A 25,835-nucleotide genomic window follows, 5' to 3' on the forward strand; every position below is an offset into this window, starting at 1 on the left:
GTTTTTTGTTTTTCTTTATTGTGATATCATTTCGCTGCCCCATATGGACAGGGGAGGGCTGTCAGCAGCACAATCTGCCGCTCTTCAGCCGAGTGACACGACAACTAAGACAAGAATAAAATAATACACTCATAAGGAGATAAAAAAGGGGAACATAAAACAGAGTAAGGGGAGAAAATGTAGGTAAAAAGACATGGATATGTAGACGTTCATGGGGGACAGTTAAAAAAGTCACCAGAAAGTTAAAAAAACACAGTTGGCAATTCTTAAAACACAGAGAAGACACTGGATGCTCATGCACAGGTTAAAAGTTGGCCACAGTATTAAAAACACTCCGAAACAACACACTTAAAACCCACTTGGAGCACACACGACGAAGAATAAAACTGCTAGGTGGGACCTGCCGAGGGAAAGGTCAGAGAGGATGGAAAAGAAGGGGAGAGCATGGGGCAGCTGGGGAAGCGGCGGGATGAAGAAAGGAGGGGCAACCGTGGGTTCACGAAGAGGCAGGAGACACATGGGGCGGGAGAGGAAAAGGGAAGACAGGGCAGGAGGGAGCGCAGAGACACTGAAAGAAGGCACAAGACATGGAGGGGGAGTAGGAGGGGAAATCCGCTCGGAAGGAGGGCGGGGGAGGAGAGGGAGCCCGGAGGAGGTGGTATGTTACGTGATACCACGTACTTATACGTATCTGACTATTACAGTCCCATCTATCATAAAGCGAAAAAAGTGGTCCGACTAAAACATTCATATTTCTTTACGTACTACACGAATATGTAATAAAAAATGGGGTTCCTTTTTTTTTTAAAAAAAAAAAAAGCAGTTGATATCCGTTTGACCTATGGCAGCGCCATCTAGCGGGCCAACCATAGCGCTACCTGGTTTCCCCCTTCAAGCTAGACGAGTTTCGTTCTTTGAAGTCTTTTCGTTTGATGCTTATTTCGTGAGATATTTGGCCCGGTCACTATCAATGGACCACCGTGTATACGCTCCAGTGCAAGTGCTGCCACCTGACGTCTGCGAGTGGTTATCGCAAATCGAACATTAATGTGACTAGACCGTGTAGAAATGTATAGCAGCACGTGCCGGAATTCGATAGCGGCAGGACCGTGGCCTGTCGGGTCGTGCTTTACTTTTTTTTTTGTTCCGTGATACTGCTGCTCGCATTGGTCTGGCTCCCACTGCTGTTATGCGAATACAGCCTCGATGGCTTCATGTATCCCATGCACCTAGGAAAACTAAACTTGCCGGATTGCATCTGTCATCCTCTTGAAAGCCGAGGCCCCGGCGCAATGTTATGGGATGCCACTGAACAAGCACCGTCATCTCCTTCCCAGTGGCAGTATCTAGGATGTCAAGGGCCAGTTACAGCAGTCGTGGGTCATCTTGCCTCAGCAGAGGATACCACGGCTTTATGACACCCTTGCCAACAGAATCAGTGAGTGCATCCACACTGTAAAGGGTACGACCACATACTGACAAGTGGGCACATATTACCAAGTTCTTTGTAAATTCAACTCGATTTTGTAATCAATGCGATAACACGACGTACCCTCTCAACCCGTGAAGTTCCATTTCGTGTTCTTCTGGATGCTTCAGTTTTTTTCGAGGCAGTGTGTTATGTAGAATTTAAGTTATGAGATCAAGCCTGTTCACATCTGAAGCAATCGATCCCGAAAAGATTGTCCTCGGATTTATGACAAGCACGGTGAGTTGAACAGAATTATGTCACAAGCCATGTACTCGCCTGGGACGTCTTGTTCGTACTCAAATTACAGTAGAGTCGTGCCTTTCGTAGCGGGGGTTAAGAGCGACTTACCAGCCACGACGGGAGGGTCTGGAAGCCGCTGGACGGGGTTGTGGTTGGGTTGCGAGGCTGGCCGCAGCGGTGTCAGGGGCGCATCACGCTCCGTCTCGTCGTAGTATCTGCAACAGGAGAGCAGTGTTCACAGGTTTCAATTCACATTATTCTGCCGTCTGATGTTTAAAAATCGAAAGTGCGGACAGCTGAAGCGGTTCCAGACTTCGAATCTGGGGGTAATCACCTTGTTAATTTATCTTCAAATGGTTCAAATGGCTCTAAGCACTATGGGACTTAACATGTGAGGTCATCAGTCCCCTAGACTTAGAACTACTTAAACCTAAGGACATCACACACATCCATGCCCGAGGCAGGATTCGAACCTGTGACCGTAGTAGCAGCGTGGTTCCGGACTGAAACGCCTAGAACCGCTCGGCCACAGCGGCCGGCTTAATTTATCTCCACGTAAGATGTATCACCCATTTTATTTCATGAACGGTTGCACATAACGAAACGCGCTTTTCGGAAATTGTTGCAGCGTCGAGGGACACGTTGTTTCTGTTTGGTTAATGTTTCTAGTGCTGGTATCGATGGAGATATTGAAGTAAGTACATTTTTTTAAAATGGAACCTCATACTTTTTATAACTGAATTCGATAGCTCTTGAGGGAACAGTTACAGTGATATAGCGTTTGTTAATGTTGACGTTGAAGCCTGTCGTAAAAAATTCGACAAATGTCGTAGAATGTGATAGCACGGTGACCGGAAACGGCATTATCGGTGCAAACACCGCCAAGCAGAGCTCTCGCGCTACGCTGTGTCAGAATGTCAACACGCTTGTCTGTTTACTTTTCTGCACTGCAGGCCACTCATTTCTGCTTCGTTGCGTGCAGACATGTACACCAATGAGGAGAACTTTTATACAGAGTGTAAATTTTAATTTGACAAACCAGAATAACTCGAAAAATAAGCTTCACACGAAAAAATGTGTAGAATCCAAAGTCGATTATTTTCAAGGGGGACATCTGTTGGTGCTAAAATTAGCCTGCCCACCCGCCCCCTGGGGGTTGGGCGGGAGGCAACTTTAAAATTTCAAATGGGAACCCCCATTTTTTTATTGCAGAATCAGATTCTACATAAAAAACTAAACATTTGTTTTGATTCTTGGTAGTTGGCGCTGTAATTCAAGAAAATCCATGTTCTCATTTTTGCGTGGAAAATGGTTACGGATAAATTAGAGAGAGGAATTACAGTTTTACAAATGTTGATCCCACTCTATAGGGAGAGAGGGAGAGTTTTAGTTTTAGCGAATCAAAATTTACGAAGTAAATAAGTATTTTTTATTTATCCGTAACCATTTTCCACGCAAAAGGAAATAGACGTGTCGGCAAGTGTCGACGGTGTTCTTCGACAGCAACAGTAGCACTACCATCCCAGAAGCCGTAAACATACACCATATCTTCATATTCTTCATTAGTACAGATGTGCGGCATTTTAGGCAATGCGTGTACAAACACAACTGTTCGTTCTCTCTGATACATTCTCAGTCCCTCGCACAACTTCACTCGCAACGCATCATGGACAACTGCGCGTTCAACAGGCTGGCTTAATGATAGAAAGACATTCCGAGCAAATAAGTTGAAAGCAACTGGGTATATTGGGCTATAATAAAAAGTCATAGCCTGGCTGGGTAAGACACATACGTACGCGCCATTAGCCCAAACACAAATGAGCATCAAATGTGTCCTATTTGGGAATCCATTCGGGATAGGGCACATGTCCATACGAAGGTTTTTGCTTTAAATTAGCGTTCCTTTATACCCCCGAACATCGACCATTCTTCTTGGGAAAAAAATTGTGGTAAGGACTATGTGACCAAACGGCTGAGGTCATCGGTCCATAGGCTTACGCACTATTTAATTTAACTTAAAGTAACTTACGCTAAGGACAACACACACACCCATGTCCGAGGGAGGACTCGAATCTCCGGCGGGGGGAGCCGCGCGAACCGTGACATGTCGCCCTAAACCGCACGGCTGGCCCGCGCGACTCTTCTTGGGACACACAGTATACAGGGTGATTCAAAAAGAATACCACAACTTTAGGAATTTAAAACTCTGCAACGACAAAAGGCAGAGCTAAGTACTATCTGTCGGCGAATTAAGGGAGCTATAAAGTTTCATTTAGTTGTACATTTGTTCGCCATTTCAGCCAATAAAGTTTTTGGTCCCTTTTTCTTCGAAGGTGCTACTGTAACTGGACTACAGTATCTGGAGATGTTAGAGAATTGGCTGTTCCCTCAGCTCGAACAAGAAGCACAACAATTCATATTTCAGCAGGATGGAGCGCCACCACATTGGCACTTATCTGTCCGTAACTACCTGAACGTCAACTACCCGAGGCGATGGATCGGCCGCCAGGCAGCCCGTGACAGAGCACTTCATCACTGGCCTCCAAGAAGCCCTGATCTTACCCCCTGCGATTTTTTCTTATGGGGGTATGTTAAGGATATGGTGTTTCGGCCACCTCTCCCAGCCACCATTGATGATTTGAAACGAGAAATAACAGCAGCTATCTAAACTGTTACGCCTGATATGCTACAGAGAGTATGGAACGAGTTGGAGTATCGGGTTGATATTGCTCGTGTGTCTGGAGGGGGCCATATTGAACATCTCTGAACTTGTTTTTGAGTGAAAAAAAAACCTTTTTAAATACTCTTTGTAATGATGTATAACAGAAGGTTATATTATGTTTCTTTCATTAAATACACATTTTTAAAGTTGTGGTATTCTTTTTGAATCACTCTGTATATAAGAAAGTACTGCTACGTATGCGTCTATAACATGGACCATTCCTTGAAATCAGGTATTTAGTTATGAATAAATTTCAATCACTGGATAAACTAGTGTTACTTTAAGTCCTGGTAAGGGCTCGTGTCAGCCTCTTGTTCTAGCAAAGCTCTCTAAGTGCTTTTCTAGTGTTTTAATTTGTTTGTAAGCAACTGCCTCTCAGGGGCCCGTCTTTCACAGATACTGAACGTTTCGTCGAATAGAAGAATCGTGAGTCGTGCTTGGATAGCTCAGTCGCTAGAGCATTTGACCGTGAAAAGCAAAGGTCCGGCAAACAGTGTAATCAGCCAGGAAGTTTCGTTTTATCAAGTAGTGTGTGACATGTTTCTTTGATGCTAGATATTTTTCACTGCAGTCGAGAAGTACGCCGCAGTGGCAGGACGGACACGAGACTCGCATTCGAAAGAGCGATTCAAATCCCCGTTCGCCCATCGAGACTGAGGTTTTCTCTGATTTCCCTCCAAATCACTTGAGGCAAATGCCGGGATGGCTCTTTCGAGAAGGACACGGGCGATTTTATTAGCCACAAAAGTTTGCACTCCATCTCTACCGACCTCGTCGTCGACGGCAGCTTAAACCCCCATCTTTCGCTATCATATTCATAGAAGCAAGGCCGCACGTGCTTTATTAATTTTTTCTAGTCTTTTATATTGAAAAGGGTAAGACTATGTTTTTAAGAGACGTTGTTACACTTAAGTCGCTACCTTTCTTACTCTTACCAATTATGCATGTCAGAACCTTAACAAGGTCAATGAATGTCTCTTTAATCGTGTATATGGCTTCTCATTTGCCAGCCTAACGCTTTGGATTTGGCGTCTTTAGCGTTACCCTGAAAGTATTCAAATCCTAGTATTTAAATCCTAGCACCGCAGCATGCTGTGACTAGAAAAACTGCAGATGTCCTCAGCTGTTTCCAAATATAGCGCTGTGTCTTGATTTTTAACTTTTGACTCGGTTTTTTTTTTCGTGTACCATCCTATAAGCCATTCATGACGGATGCTCTGTTATAGTGTTGTTCTAAACATTTGCCCGCAGCTAGTCCCTTTCGTTCTATATATGATGTTTTTATACTAATGTAGATGGGTCTTTACCTAGGTAAAGGAGGTAAATGGTTAGCCTATCTTTGCGACATAATGATTTCCAAAACAATGTTCCATTATTTTAACGTAGCGCACGAGTTTCTGACTGATCTATTTCAGAAAAATTTCCACTTTTGCTTCCCATTTCAATTTTTCCTCATTTTTACGGTTCAGTACCTCAGTTGGTAAAAATGAAACTCTCATGAGATCGCTTTATTGTCTGTCTCTTTGTCTGTCTATCTGTCCGACTGTTAAGACCCCTTTTTCTCAGGAGCTGTTAGAGGTATCCAGCTGAAATTATGTCATATACTAAGGTCTACGATCCTTTGGCGGTGTAAAAAATTTAAGCTTCTAAGTCAATGCAATTAAAAGATACGACCATTTTTTTATACTCGCAAACTCAATCATCAAAACCTGTAAGGTACTTCTCGTAGACCTAGAATCACGAAATTTGACAAGGAGCAAAGTTTCAGAATACAAGCAAAAGAAAAAATCGGAAAATTATTAATTTGTAGTTATATCACACAAACAACATTCTTTTGCAATTACTAACTTACATTGCATTCGTAATCTGTCAAAAATCTCAACAACTAATTTAGGGATTCTGATCTGGTTTTCAGAAAGATCGATTCATGCGGAAGCTTTGTGTATAAAATTTACAAATATTTCGTGCTAATAAACTGAGCTACGATGCAATGAAGCCCTCTGCCGCTGTGAAAACGAAGCCTTTGCCATCTATCGATGTCAGGCGTAACCCCGCCCCACTTCCCTGCCACACCTTACAAACATTCTCTCGCAGTCTATGCTTACGACGCGTACAGCATCTGTAATGTTTCAGAGCAAAGCAATACTCGTAATTGATGCACGACTGCACTTCCGTTGCCTGGAATGAGGTTCCGGTACCCCATAAAACATCCACTGAAGTGTTCCAAAGAACATTTGCATAACAACAATAGCCCTGCTGCCGGCTGTACCGGTTTCTTCTCTAGGCACTTCCGTCAGATCACATTAGTAATCGCAAAAGGGACAAGAGCAGACGAAGCCAAAGCATCCGCAGCTTCCGATTAGTAAATCATGTTAATATATCTCCAAAATTAATAAAAAATGAAAAATAACAACAGCGAATACGCTGTAACACAAAAAATTGAACGTTATAACCAAAAGTAACAAACTATCGAAACTCTTGGGATTCCCCGGACAGGTAGGTATTTTGCCAGTGTCAGTATCAAGTTATTTTTTTTTTTTTTTTTTGTCATCAGTCTTCTGACTGATTTGATGCGGCCCGCCAGGAATTCCTCTCCTGTGCCGACCTCTTCATCTCAGAGAGGACCTGCAACCTACGTCCTCAGTTATTTGCTGTATGTATTCCAGTCCTCCTCCATAGATTTTACCCACTTCAGCTAGCTCTCTCTAGTGCCATGGAAGTTATTCCCTGATGTCTTAACAGATGTCCTATCATCCTATTCCTTCTTCTTATCAGCGTTTTCCACAAATTCCTTTCCGATTCTGCGCAGAATGTCGTCATTAATAACCTTATCAGTCCCCCTTATATTCAACTTTCATCCGTAGCATCACATCTCAAAAGCTTCGATTCCCTTCTGTTCCGGTTTTCACACAGTACATGTTTCACTACCATAAGTCCTGTGTTCCAATTCAGAAATTTCTTCCTAAAATTAAGGCTTCTGTTTGATACTAGAAGACTTTCCTTGGGCAGGAATGCTCTTCATGTCTGTGCTAGTACGGTTTTGATGTTGTCCTTGCTCCGTCCGTCATTGGTTATTTTGCTGCCTAGTTAGCAGAATGCTTTAACTTCATCTACTTTCTGACCATCAGTCCTCACGTTAAGATTCTCTCGTTATCATTTCTGCTACTTCTCATTATTTTCATCTTTCTTCAATTTACTCTCAATCCGTATCCTGTGCTCATTAGATTGTTCATATCATTCACCAGATCTTGTAATTCGTCTTCACTTTCACTGAGGGTGGGAATGTCATCACAGAATCTTATCTATATCCTTTAATCTTGAATTTTCATTAAACTCTTGAACCTTTCTTTTATTTCAGTATCGGTAAGAGAGAAAAATCGTCGAGATCCGCGATATTCGGGATGGATTAAGTGTTTATAAAAATAATCAATTTTGTGCAGAACCTTCGAAGTGCGAGTACAGCTCACTCTTGTCCGTTTTTTTCCAATTTATTTTTCTTTCCGGAGGCTCCTTATCCTCGGGCGCACTGCCCGGTCGTCTGACAAGGGGACCCTCCATACTGCAAATCACGGATTTTGATGCGCTTCAGATATGTTGTAGAGGCACTTACCCCGAGTACCTGGCTGTCGGCCGGCCGGGGTGGCCGAGCGGTTCTAGGAGCTACAGCCTGGAACCGCGCGACCGCTATGGTCGCAGATTCGAATCCTGCCTCGGGCATGGATGTGTGTGATGTCCTTAGGTTTAAGTAGTGCTAAGTTCTAGGTGACTGATGACCTCAGCAGTTAAGTCCCATACTGCTCAGAACCATTTGAACCTGGCTATCCGGTTTTTTAGCGACGGACCTTGGTTTTTGAGAAAATTCATTTAGAAGTTCATTGCGTGCTTTGTATGTCTGTAACTTTAGACGTATACAAAGCAAGTTAGCGTAACGCAGCGGTAAAGGTTCGCAGCTACGGCGTTGGAGGTTCCGTGTTCGAATCCTGCGTGTGTACTTCTTTTATCCTTCAAAATCGGCCGAATTTTTCAATTCTATTTCAAAGAATATCAACAAACAGTGCAAGGTGCGCGAAATTATAAAAATATACGTATTCAGTTATTAATTTTTTTCAAATATTCATTCCGTTTGTGATTCGCAGTTGGAGTTCCAAATGTTCGTACAACGCTCGCTTCTTGTATTACCTTCAATCGATCTCCGCCTAATATAGTCCCCTCTCCGGTGAATACCGTTAGCCGTAACGGGAACCCCAGCTCCTGGTTGCGGCCAGTGAAGTTGTGAATTGCATTCCTTGACGTTCGCATCTCACTACAGCGTGAGTTGCTCGTAAAGCGTCTCTAGTGCCGTGTATAGAAAAAATTCTGTGAAATGGAAGTATCAAGTGTTTCTTCAGTAGTGCAGCCAGAAGAAGATCCACAAGCAGAGGAGTTGAACGAAGAATCAAGAGGCGAAATCACAAATGCCATTTAATACGCCAAAAATCTACTCCGCGAGCAGTATTTGAACACCTAACCTCCGTCGCGGTAGCCGTGAAACTTTACCGCTGCGCTACGCTTACTTGCTCGGCATACATGTAATGTTACGGGCATACAAAGCACGCAATGAACTTCAAAATCGATTTTCTCAAAAACCAAAGCCCGTCACTAAAAAAAACCGGATAGCCAGGTACTCAGGGTAAGTGCCTGTACAACATATTCGAAGCGCAACAAAATCCGTGATTTACTGTGTGGAGGGTCCCCTTGTGAGCGTGATTACATCAACGCAATTATCGCTGTACAGTTTTATTAAATGTGCGGCGATTTTTTAACGCATCTCTCTTTAAACAACAAACATATCGCGACGTGACGCAGATGTCAACAATATAGGAGCCTCTGCAGCGGGCGATGCCGTTGCTTAGTGACAGTCTGAGACGAGGCGACCGCTAAGCAACATGAACGTGTCCGTCCAAGTCAACTAAATCTTCGGAAAACCGTGATATGCAGTAAGAACACGTAGCAACGACAGCAATCAGAAGGTAAGCCGTCAGCAAATATCTGAGTTCGTCGCAGCCAGTGATCTTTGTCCTGCCTGGATGTAAATCTCTGATGTCACAGAATGGAACTTCAGCGTGCCTGCAGATTCTTGTCATCTACATGTCCGCCGTGTTGTAGTTAGGCGGCACGTTCACACAGCTGGAGTTTGACATACAGATAGTAAAGAGATCGCTGGTCGCAGCTAAAATACGGGCGTCAAATCGACTGCACCTTCCTGCGGACGCATAACAAATTCTCACACACGCGTATATTTCATGAATATGAAGATCGGTAATTTCCAAGAATGATTGCCTATCGAAGTCGCAGGCTCCAAACGATACATATCGAACGGCAACCGGAAATCGATCATTTGACTTCGGTGGCGGGCGTTGTGATCAATTATTTGCTATCGTAATTTTTATCTGTTTTCCGTCGTTCCCTCACTTGCTCTAAATTACATACCTCCGCGAATTATTTGTGAGCTGCTAGGAAACCTTGACGATTTATGTCGTTAGTGAGTGGCATGTCTGTTGTTCTTGACGTTTCTTCGGCGGATTCTCTCACATGGAAGAATCTAATTCCGTGTTTATCCAGCATAGAAAATTGTTCGACTTTTTGTCGCAAATATCGAGTACTACCGGATGGGGAAAGAAGGGACTGTGCAGACTGTGGTGGTGCGAAGTGTGTAAAACTTCGTAAGAACAGTTTCGATGCTGAAATACCGTTACAATTTCATTGCGAACAGTGCGGAAAACGAACGAGTATCAGGAAGAATACATGGTTCGACTCTTCCAAATTATCCATCCAGACCACCGTAATGGACTTTCATATGACGACAACACCGACGACGAGTAAGGTAAGTCGTTTCCTTTGCAATTACATGTATTTTTTTAACGCTCTTCTTTTGTGGCTCCTGTAGTGACCAGCGTAAACATACTCATAAAGCCCGCCACCATAGTCGCATGAACGATTTCCGATCGCACGTTCGATATCTATCGTTTGGTCCCAGCGACTTAGATAGGCAATCATCTTGGAAATTACTTGAAGATCTTCGACACTGCAGTTATAGTCAGGATAATTTTATTCTGAAAACCAGTTATCCAGACTGTTTGTCGAGTTTTCTCTGAGGCAGTTTGTCTCCGAGATGCTCGAATTTTGTAAATCTTGAAATTATAGCAAATCGGAATGCTACAATTACACTTCTCGTACGTTTGAAGTTTCCACGCCAAGTGATCTCTGTATTCGCTGCTACAGACATCGTTCCAACTGTTAGAAGTTGAGTGCGTCGTGTCTTAAAGTACAAGTACCCCATGTACATATCGTACGAAATAATACATTTGAAAGATATTTTAAATATAATAGACTACTCCCTAACATTAAACTCTATTATTGAAAGAAATCTAATTTACCTTTTACATCACACTTGTACTATAAACGGAATGACATTCGTACTGACATTGCTGTTTCTGCTTACGTGTAATTAAGTAAGGTGTGTCAGCTTTAGTGTACTGAGCTGGTCCAGTCCGTATCCTCACAATCCCAGTACACAGCGATCACGTGTCCATGGCTATGGCTTCTCTTCTCTCTAGAACTGAATCGGTAGAGGTCGCTGGAATTCGAGTTGCTAATATGCTAATTCTTCTCGCTGGCAACTTTGACCATCAAATGATACTATGTGCAGTATGCCTGAAATGTAGTCGTCACTGTTTAATGCTGCGTTTCATTTCGGTGATAAGTAATTTGTAGCAGTATCATTTGTACGTGAGCTCTTCAGCGACGGTGTCCATTTCACATTTATTAAAAAACGGGACTTTTCAAAACGCTTAGAAAAAAAACTGGGGCAGTTAAGGATAAACACGTGACGCGAATTGTACTGATAAAATTTAATGGACACAGAGGCTTACCTTTGCAGCATGCACTCAGATGATTCCAAATGAGTTCTTACAATTACTCCCTTGCACTTCCACCGTAATTTTCGCTAGTCTCTATTTTATCAAGAAGTTCTTTTTCTTTTGACAGCTTGTCATTAACTCTGAGCACAGGATACCTCACATTTAAGTGTCCTTTGACAATGAGCAAGATATTCACTCTGTTTGTTTTCGTTTTTTCATTGGCCATAGGGAGATCACTAAGGAAAACAGACGTACATTCTACAGTTCATCCACTATCAGTGATAAAAGCAAACCCACTATTTATATTTCTGTGTAAATTATACTTTCGTTTCGGCATGATGCAAAAGTGGTTGCATAGCTTCAAAAATTGTCACGTAGTCAGTATTATATCTCGAGACTGTTTACTACAACAGGGACTGAAATTCTCATTATCCACACCAATCGAAAATACAACAGCGAAAAAGATTACCAGTAAATAAACTAAGATCGTAGAACTAGTTCCACCAGTGGCTCTTTCTAGCATATATAGACTCCAAGACAAAAAAAAAAAAAAGAAAAACACGAAAGAATTGTCGATATGACGTACATATACAGAAAAACGAATGACTACAGTTTCAAAAAAAATTGCATGATTTATTCAACAGAAGAGAGTCACAAGTTGCGCCAAGTCAGTATCGCATTGGTCCACGTCTGGTCCTTATGCAAGCAGTTATTCGGCCTCGCATTGAGTGACAGAGTTGTTGGATGAGATTTTCACTTTGCAGCGGAGTGTGCGCTGATATGAAACTCCCTGGCACATTAAAACTGTGTATCAGACCGAGACACGAACTCGGGATCTTTGCCTTTCGCGGGCAAGTGCTCTACCAGCTGAGCTACCCAAGCACGACAAACGACCCGCCCTCAGAGCTTCAATTCTGCCAGTACCACGTCTCCTACCTTCCAAACTTCGCAGAAGCTGTTCGCTGAACCTTGCAGAACTAGCACTCCTGAAAGGAAGGATATTACGGAGACATGCCTTATCCACAGCCTGGGGGATGTTTCCAGAATGAGATTTTCACTCTGCAGCGGAGTGTGCGCTGATATGAAAATTACTGGCAGATTACAACTGTGTGCCGGACCAAGACCATGATCTATACGTACATTATTTTTGCAGTTGTATGCACTGAAACGCAATACCGTAAGGTGTCAGGCAAATCCAACACCTTCCATGAAAACCCTGACATGATAAGCAAATCCAGTAGTATGTCACATAGCTCCAAATAAATCGTGACATAAAATTAACCAAATGGAATACCACAGACTAACACAAGAATGCCTAAACGCATGTCATACCTTCCCACTGTGAGACAGACGCAGTTCCGAGGGGAGAAACGAGAACAGAAGCCGAGAGCAGAACTGTGTTAAGCTAGAAGGCCTTACGATAAGGGACGGACACCCACGTCGCCAGCTAACCACCAGGACCACCCCCCAGCCCATGTTAAAAGCTAGAGCCCTCCAGAAGAACAGTATAGATCTTACGACAACACTAAAAGGGCCACACCAGCCGCAAGTTTTAGCGTGAGACTTTTTCGCGTCTCTCTTACGTTGCAAACGTTAAAAACATTGCCCCACCACGAAAAGTAACTGCCAGGACCACCGCCCAGCCCATGTTAACAGATAGAGCCCTCCAGAAGAACAGTATAGATCTTACGATAACACTAAAAGGGCCACACCAGCCGCAAGTTTTAGCGTGAGACTTTTTCGCGTCTCTGTTACGTTGCAAACTTTAAAAACATTGCCCCACCACGAAAAGTATAACGTTTCTCATTGGATAGACAGAATTTTTGTAGGCGGTGTTTAAGTTTAACATTGAGACCCTGATTGGTCAGATGAAAACACAGCCAGATAGTTTTTTTTTAAACCAACTTCGGTAAATTGTAGTAAGGAGAAGTTAGGAAAGAGTTGCTTCCGAGACAGCGAGATGCATGGAGCTGCGCCGGCCGACGCCCCCTGACGAACACCGACAAGGTAATGAACTCACGCGATGCTGCATTTTTGAGTGCATAAGGCTCCACTCAGAACTGCTGAAGTCTCATCTGTTACATCCCCTTTTTACGTAATACTAGTGTCGATCGTCAATTAAAGCTCATGGTATTCACATTTGCTACGTAAGTTAAAATCTGAAATGCGGTGATTTTTCTGTTATATAATTATTGAGAAGCCACATCAGCCACTGTAATTTACGACAAGTTAGACAAGTAATTAAAGATAATCGAGGGTCACTGTAGACCATTTTGATAGTTTTCTCTTTTGTGAAACTTAATTTAAACCTAGATTATAGATGTGATATGGCATAGGTCATCCTTCGATCCATTGTAGAACTTGGAAACCCATTCAGGGAATATTCGTTCACATTTTTGTTGAACGCAGTTGGTGTTTATCATCCTGTATTAAAACATTTCCTTTTATCAATAGTGCAATTTACAAACAATGTTTTGTGAGTAGAATAAAATTTCCAATGGTAAACTTAACTGCTTTTTCGACGTTATTTTACCAGCTAACTAAAAATAGGAAAGCCTTGAACCCCTTCCACTAAATTTAGTTAGTATTAAGATTCTTTTACAGGGAGTGCAGTGGAGCTGACGCTGAAATCATTAAGTATTTGGTTATATCATCGCTAGTCTCACTGAACTCTTCTGAACTCTACATGTCATGTGTGGTCTGGCGGTTTCTTACCAGCAACAGGAGCCAGGTTCAAACTAGCCAATTCCCTAAAAAACGCGCTCAGAGCGTCGTTGCGCGAAAGTGGTAGGGAGACACGACGTAGAACAACAGACACCACGCAGAATGTTAGAATACCATTTCTGCATTTGTAATTGCTCTCGAAAATTACTGCGATGCGTAACAAAGATTGGAATCGGTATCTAGAACTGACCTTCTATACAGGTCAATTCTAGTTACCGATTCCAATATTAGTACCTTTTCTTGCAGTAGTTCAGAGAGCAATTAGAAATGCAGAAATCATATTAGCCTACATTTTAGTGCACACACGTGCTAAAACTCGATCTAATTAATGAATCACCGAATGGCTGGAATCGGTAACTAGAACTAAGCTATATAGGAAGTCAATTCTAGTTAGCGATTGCAGCTTTTCGATGGTTCATAATTTTGGACATTTTCGCAGGTAATCTGTGGACTATGTTTTTCTAGGATTTCTAGATTTCTTATTGATCTCAGACCTACTACCAATAAATAGCACTGCAGATACAGCTTCCAAATTCTTTTCTGTCTCGGTCCGGCACATAGTTTTAATCTGCCAGGGAGTTTCAGAATTGTCGGATGTCCTCCTGAGGGATATTGTGGCAAATTCTGTGCAACTGACACTTTAGAGCGTAAAAATCCCGAACTGGCTGGAGGGCCTTGCTCATAATGCTCCCAACGCACTCGATTGGAGAGAGATGCAGCAACTTTGCTGGTCAAGATAGGGTTTGGCACGCACGAGGACTAGCAGTAGAAACTCTCGGCACGGGCGGGTAGGCGTTGCTGAAATATAAGCCCAGAATGGTTTCCCATGAAGGACAACAAAACAGGGCGTAGAATATCGTCGAAGTATCGCTATGGCGTGAAGGTGCTGCAGATGGCAGCCAAAGGGTCCTACTATGAAATGAAATGCCATCCCAGGCCACCACCACTCCTGGTGATCGAGCCGTACAGTGGGCGACAGTTAAGTTAATACCCCACTGCTATCCGAGAAGTCTCCAGACACGTCTTAGCTGGTCATCGGGGTTGAGTTCGAAGCGGGACTCACACTGAAGATAATTGTACCCCAGTTAATGAGATTCCAGGCCGAAGACTTCTGGAGACAGCTGTGGGATACTAACCTCATTGTCTTCAGTCGTACGGCCTGACAACCAGGAGAGATGGTCTGGGATGACATTTCATAGTAGGATCCCTTTGGTTGTCATCCGCGGCAGCGTTAGAGCACAGGGGTACGTCGTCGATATTCTACGCTCCGTTTTGTTGCCCTTCACGGCAACCCATCCAGGGCTTACATTTCAACAAGATAATGCCCACACGCACACGGCAAGAGTTTCTACTGCTTGTCTTCGTGTTAGCAATAGCCTTTCTTGGCCAGTGAGGTCGCCGAATGTCTTCCTAATTGAGAAAGTTTGGAGCATTATAACCACCAGTGCCCTCCAACCAGCTAGGGATTTTTACGCTCTAAAGCGCCAATTAGACAGAATCTGGCACGAGTTCCCTCAAGACATCCAGCAACTCTATCAATCAATGCGAGGCCGAATAACTGCTTGCATAAGGGCCAGATGTGGACCAACGCGATAACTACTTGTTCATTTTGTGAAGCTCTTTCTTTTGAATAAATCGTCGAATTTTCTGATATTGTAATCCCTTGTTTGTCTGTACAAGTACATCACATCTATCGATTTACGCCCCAGTCACATAATTTCTTCGAGGTGTGTCGTTTTTTCATCTTAGAGTATACGTGTGCAGTGAATTACCAAATTACTAGCGTAAAACACTTGAGTAAAATATTTGGGCTAAGCGGAATCACAAGAATTCGGAACATTTGAGCGGCCCCCAGTAAACTTTCGGGACGGCGGGATATTTTGGAATAAAAGGGGGTCGCCCGGGAAAAACGATGCGAATTGACACCCTATCATACGAAGTTGTGTTCTCCCTGATATGACACAACAATATAGTAATCGCTCACTTGTAAGACGTGTATATTTCTATTGTCTATTGTCACACCACAATTTATGAAAGATGTTTATATTTTATTAATAGGATTAAGTAGGAATAATCAATATTTGTCATGTTGGAAATAATTGTGGTAGCAGGGAATGTCTGCACCAAAGTATTGTTGGCAAGAGAGACCGCAAATAGATATAATTTTAAAAAGGGCGGGAGAGATAGCGTATGGATACATTTTAAGAAAAGAGCGGGAAAGACCGCGCACTGATACATTTTGTAATGGTAGCAGGGATTGTCTGCACCAGAAAGCGTTGTTGGTGGGAGAGACCGCACTTTAGCGTTCGTAGGAAGTCAGTAGTAAGCGAGATGTGAAGCGATTCGGTAGCAGGTCTGAAGCGAGAGGTTGAGAGGAGCGGTGTGCCTGCCAGCCACTAGCTATGATGTACAAGAGATTATAAACGGATGTACAGAGACATCAGCGAACTATTATCATAAAAGGAACTAATATTACTGAATTAATTTTTTGAGAAACTCAAGACTACTGAAGGTATGTTTGCGCATGGCTAGTTGTAAGATTATTGAAAAAGTAAGTCCCATTTGAACGTTTGTAAAATCATTCCATTCAGAATATAATTAATTTTTGCCAGCAATATTTCATTACTGATTATAATCCATCTCAAACACCATCAACGTAAAACTTTGCAAAATTTTATTGTTGTCAAGAAAAAGTTTAACTATGAATTACGTAACTTCAGTGAAATTAAAGAATAACGTCAGCTTGGCTATTAAAGAATAACGTCAGCTTTGGTAATAAATACAGCCACTTATTATGACAGCCCACCAGCAGCTAATAAAGTATAGTAAAGCAGAGGAAGTATATTTATGTCACAGTTCGATGTAGCAGTGACATGTCGATCCAGTAACAGTAAAAAACGTAAGGAACAGTTTTGGGTTATTGCAGGTAACGACTGAGGGCCACAACGACGACACATTCTATGTTTCGTCGAAATAATCAGAAAATCACTTTTAATAAGCAGCAATTAAATTTGTATGCGAAGATTGAGAAAGAGAATTAATTTCAAAGGGAATATTTCATTTGTTATTATTAAGCAAGATATAGAAAGGGAGAAGGGGAGGTTGCGTAACAAAAGAGATATAGAGGAGACGGGACGGTTTCAGACTTTAAGAAGACTCTCAGAGCAGTGGCTAACGGAAGTAGCTATCTCTTTAGAAGTCGAAGGACTTTGTGTGACTTCGGATCGATATTTAGTGGTTTCCTGTCGCCACCAGTCTTAGCTTTCACTTTTGAGTGCATAGAGAATCTTCAGTCACGTATAAATAAATTTAAATGTTTTAAAATAGAATTACATATAATATTTGTGTGATGTTTAAGCCCGCGTGTTACATTTGCTTTCGTTTACAAGTTCATAGGCACACTGAACCAAGTGTCGTCTGCTAGCTAAAGTTGAATAAATGAGTCGGTTTTCTTTTCATCAGAATGATTCCTAAACATGGGTGGTTCAAATGGGTCTAAGCACCATGGGACTTAACATCTTAGGTCATCAGACCCCTAGACTTAGTACTACTTAAACCTAACTAACCTAAGGACAGCACACACAGCCATGCCCGAGGCAGGATTCGAACCTGCGACCGTAGCAGCAGCGCGGTTCCGGACTGAAGCGCATAGAACCGCTCGGTCACAGCGGCTAGGATGATTTCCAAACGCAATTATCATTATTTTAATACAGGGAAAGACTTCACTTGACTGACCTATTTTACTAATTTTTTCACAGAGTTGGTAAGGATGAAAAATCAGCCAACCAGTTGCGTAAAACTGGTTTGTTAGAATCCTTGCCCTAAGTGTCGATGATTATAAAATTATCTTCATCAAAAGGAGATTGTCACGCCTAGAAATTACACGTTGGTTACAAAACGTACAAATATAACAGAAATACCAACTGTGGATAACATACTAGAAACCAAATGTACACCACTTACTTGCTGCAAACTGTGTTTAAAAGGTATTTTTAGAATAAAGCTATTTAGGTGTAGAAACAGTCACAATAAAAGATTATTTATTCGTCACACGGCCGGTTTCGGGCTTGTGCCCATCCTTTCGTGTTTATAAGTTCATGCACAAAAACGGTTCAAATGGCTCTGAGCACTATGGAACTTTACTTATGAGGTCATCAGTCCCCTAGAACTTAGAACTACTTAAACCTTACCAACCTAAGGACATCACATACATCCATGCCCGAGGCAGGATTCGAACCTGCGACCGTAGCGGTCGCGCGGTTCCAGACTATAGCACCTAGAACCGTTCGGTCACTCGGGCCGGCCGTTCATGCACATGCTTATATTGCTGGAGATCAATAAAAACGAAGCACCATTATTATAATTACGCTGTGGTGACAGTTTTTCCGCATAGTTGCACATTTGTTGTCGTTTTCACGTCAATGTTTCAGTATTATAAAATTTAGCTGCATATTTCACTATTGCGACTGCACTGTGTTTACATACAAACATGTAGGCTATGGTCACACTGCGTAATTATATTAATGGTGCTTCATTTTTATTGATCTCCAGCAATATAAACACGAATGTGTTAACACCTGAGGATGGGCACAACCCCGAAACCGATCGTGTGACGAATAAATAATCTTTTGTTATGACTGGTAGCGGAAATTTTTCTACACCCTATAAAGGAATAGTCACGGAGTGCAACAGCATCCACTGTGGATAAAATTCACTTACAGCTATTTGGCTCCTGTCAAGTAAAAATGCACCTCAAGAAAAATAAAATAACGAGTCATGTGCACCAGATGATGTCAGTGGCCAACGTCAGTGCCGCCGGAGAGCACACCGGTCGCAAATTATGACGAGGAGCATGCTGGGTGAGATACAGCAGGAATTTTCAGAGCGTACAGAAACGACGACCGATACCACGTCTGGCGTCCTTCGCGACGAGAAGTGTGTCCAGTGCCAAGAACGTTTACCGTGTCCGACCACGTGGAGGCAGACTAATGCCAGGTAACCTGTATTTCTGGTTTCATCACACTGCAATGATTCATACTTAACGTAAATTAAGAAAAAAGTAAGCGGAAGTTCTTAAAATTGACATGGCCTGTATTTGGGAAGAGATAAATAAAGGGATCCAGCAAAGAGTGAAGATTAGAAGAGAGCCAGCCAGCACTGAGGCTATCCACGGGCTAGTACCTGGCAGCCATCGCCGACTCTAAAGCGATTCTCCCGCAGGGCGAGGCAGCTAACAATCCCTTAGACGCGGACGAGACATCCGACCTCACAACAGCCAGCCCGTCGGCACACGGGACGAGCTGTTTAACATGATATGCGGTCTCAGCTCTCTCCAACGGCAGCTGTCGGCTTTATTTGGCTCATAAACCACACAGTTTCTTTACGAAAATAGACGTGCGCAAAATAACTACCTTAACTCTGTCAGCGATTGTCTAATCTAAATCTACATCTAAATCTACATACATACTCCGCAATCCACCATACGGTGCGTGGCGGAGGGCACCTCGTACCACAACTAGCATCTTCTCTCCCTGTTCCACTCCCAAACAGAACGAGGGAAAAATGACTGCCTATATGCCTCTGTACGAGCCCTAATCTCTCTTATCTTATCTTTGTGGTCTTTCCGCGAAATGTAAGTTGGCGGCAGTAAAATGGTACTGCAGTCAGCCTCAAATGCTGGCTCTCTAAATTTCCTCAGTAGCGATTCACGAAAAGAACGCCTCCTTTCCTCTTGAGACTCCCACCCGAGTTCCTGAAGCATTTCCGTAACACTCGCGTGATGATCAAACCTACCAGTAGCAAATCTAGCAGCCCGCCTCTGAATTGCTTCTATGTCCTCCCTCAATCCGACTTGATAGGGATCACAAACGCCAAAGCAATACTCAAGAATAGGTCGTATTAGTGTTTTATAAGGGGTCTCCTTTACAGATGAACCACATCTTCCCAAAATTCTACCAATGAACCGAAGACGACTCTCCGCCTTCCCCAAAACTGCCATTACATGCTTGTCCCACCTCATATCGCTCTGCAATGTTACGCCCAAATATTTAATTGACGTGACTGTGTCAAGCGCTACACTACCTAATGGAGTATTCAAACATTACGGGATTCTTTTTCCTATTCATCTGCATTAATTTACCTTTATCTATATTTGGAATTAGCTGCCATTCTTTACACCAATCACAAATCCTGTCCAAGTAATCTTGTATCCTCCTACAGTCACTCAACGACGACACCTTCCAGTACACCACAGCATCATCAGCAAACAGCCGCACATTGTTATCCACCCTATTGCTATCGAAGATGAGCAGAGAAAATCGCGAAATAGATTCTGGACTCGTCGACGGTTTTAACTGCGAACTGGTGGTGGAAGAACATTACATAAAACAAGCGTTTGAGTTGTACAACTTTTGGTTAATGCAGTATAGATACCGAAACAGAATGAAGATGGGAAGCGTGAAGTATTAGAAAACCTGGTTAGAGAGAAAGCTCTCGTAGTGAATTAGATGTTACCATTCTACTGTCGCAAAATCTTCGTCGAGTTTTAGATCTGCGAACGAACATACATGCTGACTTTCAAAAAAAGTCTACGTAAAGTTTTTAGAATTTGAAGCCCTTTTGACTGTTTTTCGACCATGACTGTCTCAAGAAGTATGAGACAGAAATAAACACTATCAAATACATTGCACATAATAATGGCTATCACGAACATGAAACAGACACACTATCACAACGCACAACTAAAAATAACAACAAACAATGTGACACCGCTTCCTCGCACAACATCCAAAAATCCAAGTACATAATGTTGCCATATTTAGGTGTCTATCAGACAAAACAACCAATCTGTTTAAAGAAACAGACAGCAGGATCACCTTTGCCACCAACAACAACTTAAAAGAGAAACTGATACATGACATCTCACATCCCACAGAGAAATTCCACAAAGCAGGAGTTTATAAAATTACATGCAGTCATTGCAACTAATATTACATTGGCCAAATGGGAAGAAATTTTAAAACTCGCTTTAAAGAACACATTGACTGTTTCAGACTTCGCAAAACCAAATAAATCAGCTATAGCGAAACATATAAATGAAACAGGACACAGTGTTACAATAGACAAAGATCTCAAAGTACTACATAATTTAGAAAAAAGCTGGAAAACGGACATCTTGGAAGAAATGGAAATATTCATCCATGGCCACATCGGGAATAACGAGATCCTGAATGAAGTGACAGACTTCAAAAATTCACATTTCTTTTCAAATTTCACTATTGTACTCCTAGAATAAAAGATACATAACATGACAGTCGTTTGACTCTAGCCCCAGCAATAGCTTAGAAACATGTAAAATAAATAGTTTATATCACGATGTGCTCAATAATATTGTAACGATAACAAGACATGCAGAAGACATGTAAACATCTGACACCACATAGATCGACAAATCGATAGTCAAATCGAAACCAGCTGTACTTCGACCGCCATCTTATCCACTGCACTATAGAACTGTTTGTGATGGTGTTTCCAAGTTACTGTTATGTTAGTGACAATTTGTGAACAGTGACCAAGAGAGTCGCGGAAATAGAAACATCACAACGAGACTGCCACGCCAGAAGAACAAAGTGAGTGACCGTTAAAAAACACCACGGTGGCCGACCGGTTCTAGGCGCTTCAGTCCGGAACCGCGCGACTGCTACGATCGCAGGTTCGAGTCCTGCCTCGGGCATGGATGTGTGTGATGTCCTTAGGTTAGTTAGGTTTAAGTAGTTCTAAGTTCTAGGGGACTGATGACCTCAGCTATTGAGTCCCATAGTGCTCAGGGCATTTGAACCATTTTTTTGTTATAAAACATTTTCGTGCAAACATCAGTACAGCTTCCAAAGAGACATCGGCTGTTACTAAGTTTTCTCTTCTTCCACAGGATGACCACAGCGTTTACGAAAAGACTATGTAACATCAGTATGACCTTATTGTAAAGTTGTTTTTGTAATGTTTTTTAGCCTGAAGATCAGGTATAATCCTGGAAACATGTCACTAAATAAATAAGTAGTACAATAGTTGACAAAGTTTGTGACTGATAGCGGTAATTTAATAAAACTTTTACATAGTAAAGTTTTTTGTTATTCTTGAAAAAACTTCACCTGTGGACCTAATTGTTACTTGGTTTCACTTATCTTCTGGTTCAACCAAACGCTGCACAAAATAAAGAAGCCTTTTCCGAAAATACTAAAATTAAGATATAGAAAAACTGAACAATATTCCAGAAGTCGTCTGCGGGTTGTGCTGCCGCTAATTAGCTCATTCGTATGTTAGTTTAAACGTAATGATGGCGACCTATATCGTCAATGGTGGTATATGACTGATGTAGTCTGAAGAGCATTAGGCTCTATATTAGACATAGAGTATGCCACGTGTGGGTGAGCAGCTAGGAATTCTTCGCCGAGGTCCTCGGCCACAGGTAGACAGTACAGTTAATCCGTCTTCAGATGGTACGTGAAAACGCATGTGTACGAGTATTGGCTGACTTTACAACGTGGAACTGCACCTGCCACTGAACTTCAGAGCGTGAGAAAAAGAATCTCGCATCTTAGATTTTTGCATCGTGGAGATCTGCGATGTGAAATACGTACTAATAGAAGTTATTTGTTAACTCAACTGCATTTTCATCCCATTTTCTGTTTTAAACTGAACGCAATTAAAGTATAGTGTCCAACGTAAGTTTGCGCGTGCATAATAGCCATGTGTTGCATTGACTAGTCTACCAACACTTTTAAGAAATGAACTTCATCACACAGATTACGAGAGTGAGATTCGTTTCGTAACTACAGTCGAATGGAAGGAGATTTTACGAAGCTGCTCACCATCATTGAAAAAGATATTTACCGGCAAGGTAAATAATGAACCAGTCCATAAGCCCAGAGATAGATATATACACATTTTACAGAAAGTTCCTTAACAGCAAAAATTTCCAGAATCTAACTTGTGTTTTTGCTTTCTGACATACAATGACAGTCACATTAAATTTCTGGTCACTGGGGAAACATTCCAGTCGTTGGTCTTTGTAACAAGAATTGCAGGAAACACATTGTTTATAACAAATAACATCAGCTTTTGAGATAATATTTCTATTACATGAATCAGAAAGAGTCAGTATCTTACAGAAAACAAAATAATACGAAAGAACCACTTAGAAGAAGGTGGACCCGAACCCGCTACCTTCCGTTTCTAGGCTCACAGGTTACGACACTAACACCTGCCCCACACTCCCGACACGGGTAACAGCACTGTCAAAAGACTGTCTACAAATGTCATTATCTGTTTTTTTAAGCAAATTGTACCAAAAAAATTGGCTTCTGATTGATCGTCATTGAGCCGTAGCATTGAAACGGTATACTTTCGTAGCACACAAGTTATAACACTAAAGACATTGACTACAGAAAGCCGCTACCTACCAATGCGAAGTACCTTTCATTCTTTGATAACCAATCGTAGCTAAAACGACGTGTTTTCGAGAGTTCCTCAGTTTACTGATGCTTCGAAACAAACCGTGTTCTCATTGTGACGTAAAGCGATGTTGCGCGTTACTGTCCGCTTTCCTCACCACCATTCAAAAATCTAACGCGCGAGATTCTTTATTTCACGCTCTGTAAGAGCAGTGGAATGTGTAATTCCAGGCTGTAACGTCACCCGCTACTCTTCCACATGCGTTTTCACGTTCCATGATAAGAGAGCTTAACTCCGCTCGCCCACAGGTGGCACATTCTATGCCTATTATAGAGCCTAATTGTCTTCAGACTACATCAGCCACCATTGATGAATACACCGAAGCACGAAAGAAACTGGTATTGCATGCGTATTCAAATAGAGAGATATGGCAAACACGCAGAATGTGGTCGGCAATGCCTATATAGGACGAGTGTGTGGCGCAGTTGTTATGTCGGTTACTGCTGCAACAATGGCAGGTTATCAAGATTTAAGCGAATTTGAACGTGGTGTTATAGTCGGCGCACGAGCGATGGGACACAGCATCCCCGAGGCAGCGACGAAGTGGGGATTTTCCCGTACGACAATTTCAAGAGTATATCGTGAGTATCAGGAATCCGGTAAAACATCAAACATCCTACATCGCTGCGGCCGGAAAAAGATCCTGCAAAAACGAGACTAACAACGACTGAAGAGAATCGCTCAAGGTGACAAGTGCAACCTTTCCGCAAATTGCTACAGGTTTCAATTCTGGGCCATCAACAAGCGTCAGCGCACGAACCATTCAACGAAACATCATCGATATGGGCCTTCGGAGCCGATGGCCCATCAGTGTATCCTTGATGACTGCATGACACGAAACTTTACGCTCGTAAACACCAACATTGGACTGTTGATGACTGGAAACATGTTGCCTGGTCGAACGAGTCTCATTTCAAATTGTATCGAACGGACGGACCGTACGAGTATGCAGACAACCTAATGAATCCATGGACCTGCATGTCAGAAGGGGACTGTTGAAGCTGGTGTAGGCTCTGTCATGGTGTGGGCGCGTGCAGTTAGGGTGAAACAGGACTCCTGATATGTCTAGATACGACTCTGGTAGGTGACACGTACGTAAGCATCCTGTCTGATCACTTGCATCCATTCATATCCATTGTGCATTCCGACTGACTTGGGTCATTCCAGTAGGACAATGCAACACACCACACGCCCAGAATTCCTACAGAGTGGATCCAGGAACACTCTTCTGAGTTGAAACACTTCCGCTGGCCACCAAACTCCCCAGACTTGAATTTTATTGATCATATCTGGTATGCCTTGTACCGTGCTGTTCAGAACAGATCTCCATCCCCTCGTACTCTTACGGCTATATGGACAGCCCTGGCAGGATTCGTGGTGTCAGTTCCCTCCAGTACCACTTCAGACATTTGTCGAGTCCATGCCATCTCGTGTTGCCGCGCTTCTGCGTGCTCGCGGGGGCCTCGCACGGTATCAGGCAGGTGTACCAGTTTCTGTGACTATTCAGTGTGGATAGCGCAAGCCATCATTACGTTTAAACCAACATGCGAATAAGTTAAGTAGTGGCAGCATCAACCCGCAGATTACTGTTCAATTTATCTGCATCTTATTTTGTGCAGCGTTTGATTGCACCGAAAGGTGTGAGAAAGCAAGTAACATTTAGTTCCACAGGTGAAGCCGTTTCAGGAACAATTAAAAACTTTACATAAACATTTTTTGAAAGTTAGATGTATGTTCGTTCGCAGATCAAGAGTCGATCAATGACGAAGATTTGGCGACAAGAGTTTTCCCTCTAACCAACGTTTTCTAATATATCACGCTTCCTATCTTAATGCTGTTTCAGTGCCTGTACTGGATTAACCAAAAGTTGTAAAACTCACACGCTTGTTTTGTGTAAAACCGGACATTATGGATGTCATTTTTTACAAAAGTTGTCCCTCAATTTGCTGAATAATTCTCAGAAAACTAAATCCTTCGTACCAAACTGAAATTTCGTCTTCTACTTCTATGGAAGCGGCGAACAGAATGAGTCATAGTGCAACAAAAAGAACAAGTCACTGAAGAACTTTAATTCTGCCGATTGTAAAAAGAAAGAACTGCCAATACAATGTTTTGCACTGTTTCTTACCATTTCACCTGGTCAAATATAAAAACGACAACCGTTGCGTTAATACCGGTAATTTCGGAGAAATTTAGTTAACTGTACTACTAAATGTGTAATAGTAATACAGCACGTCGTCCAATAGTTAAAATTAATGCTTGATTTCAG

General features: G+C 42.3%; 1 protein-coding gene across 1 annotated transcript in view; it reads right to left on the reverse strand.

Moving 5' to 3' along the window:
- LOC126419652 (uncharacterized) overlaps positions 1 to 25,835 on the reverse strand; it is a 626,964-nt gene that overhangs the window by 52,534 nt on the left and 548,595 nt on the right. Inside the window, exon 6 of the mRNA XM_050086841.1 lies at positions 1,820 to 1,926. Within this exon, the coding sequence (XP_049942798.1) occupies positions 1,820 to 1,926 (107 nt within the window). The remainder of the gene's footprint in view (positions 1 to 1,819; positions 1,927 to 25,835) is intronic.

This window comes from Schistocerca serialis, chromosome 9 (assembly GCF_023864345.2).
Source record: "Schistocerca serialis cubense isolate TAMUIC-IGC-003099 chromosome 9, iqSchSeri2.2, whole genome shotgun sequence".
Taxonomy (NCBI): Eukaryota; Metazoa; Arthropoda; class Insecta; order Orthoptera; family Acrididae; genus Schistocerca; species Schistocerca serialis.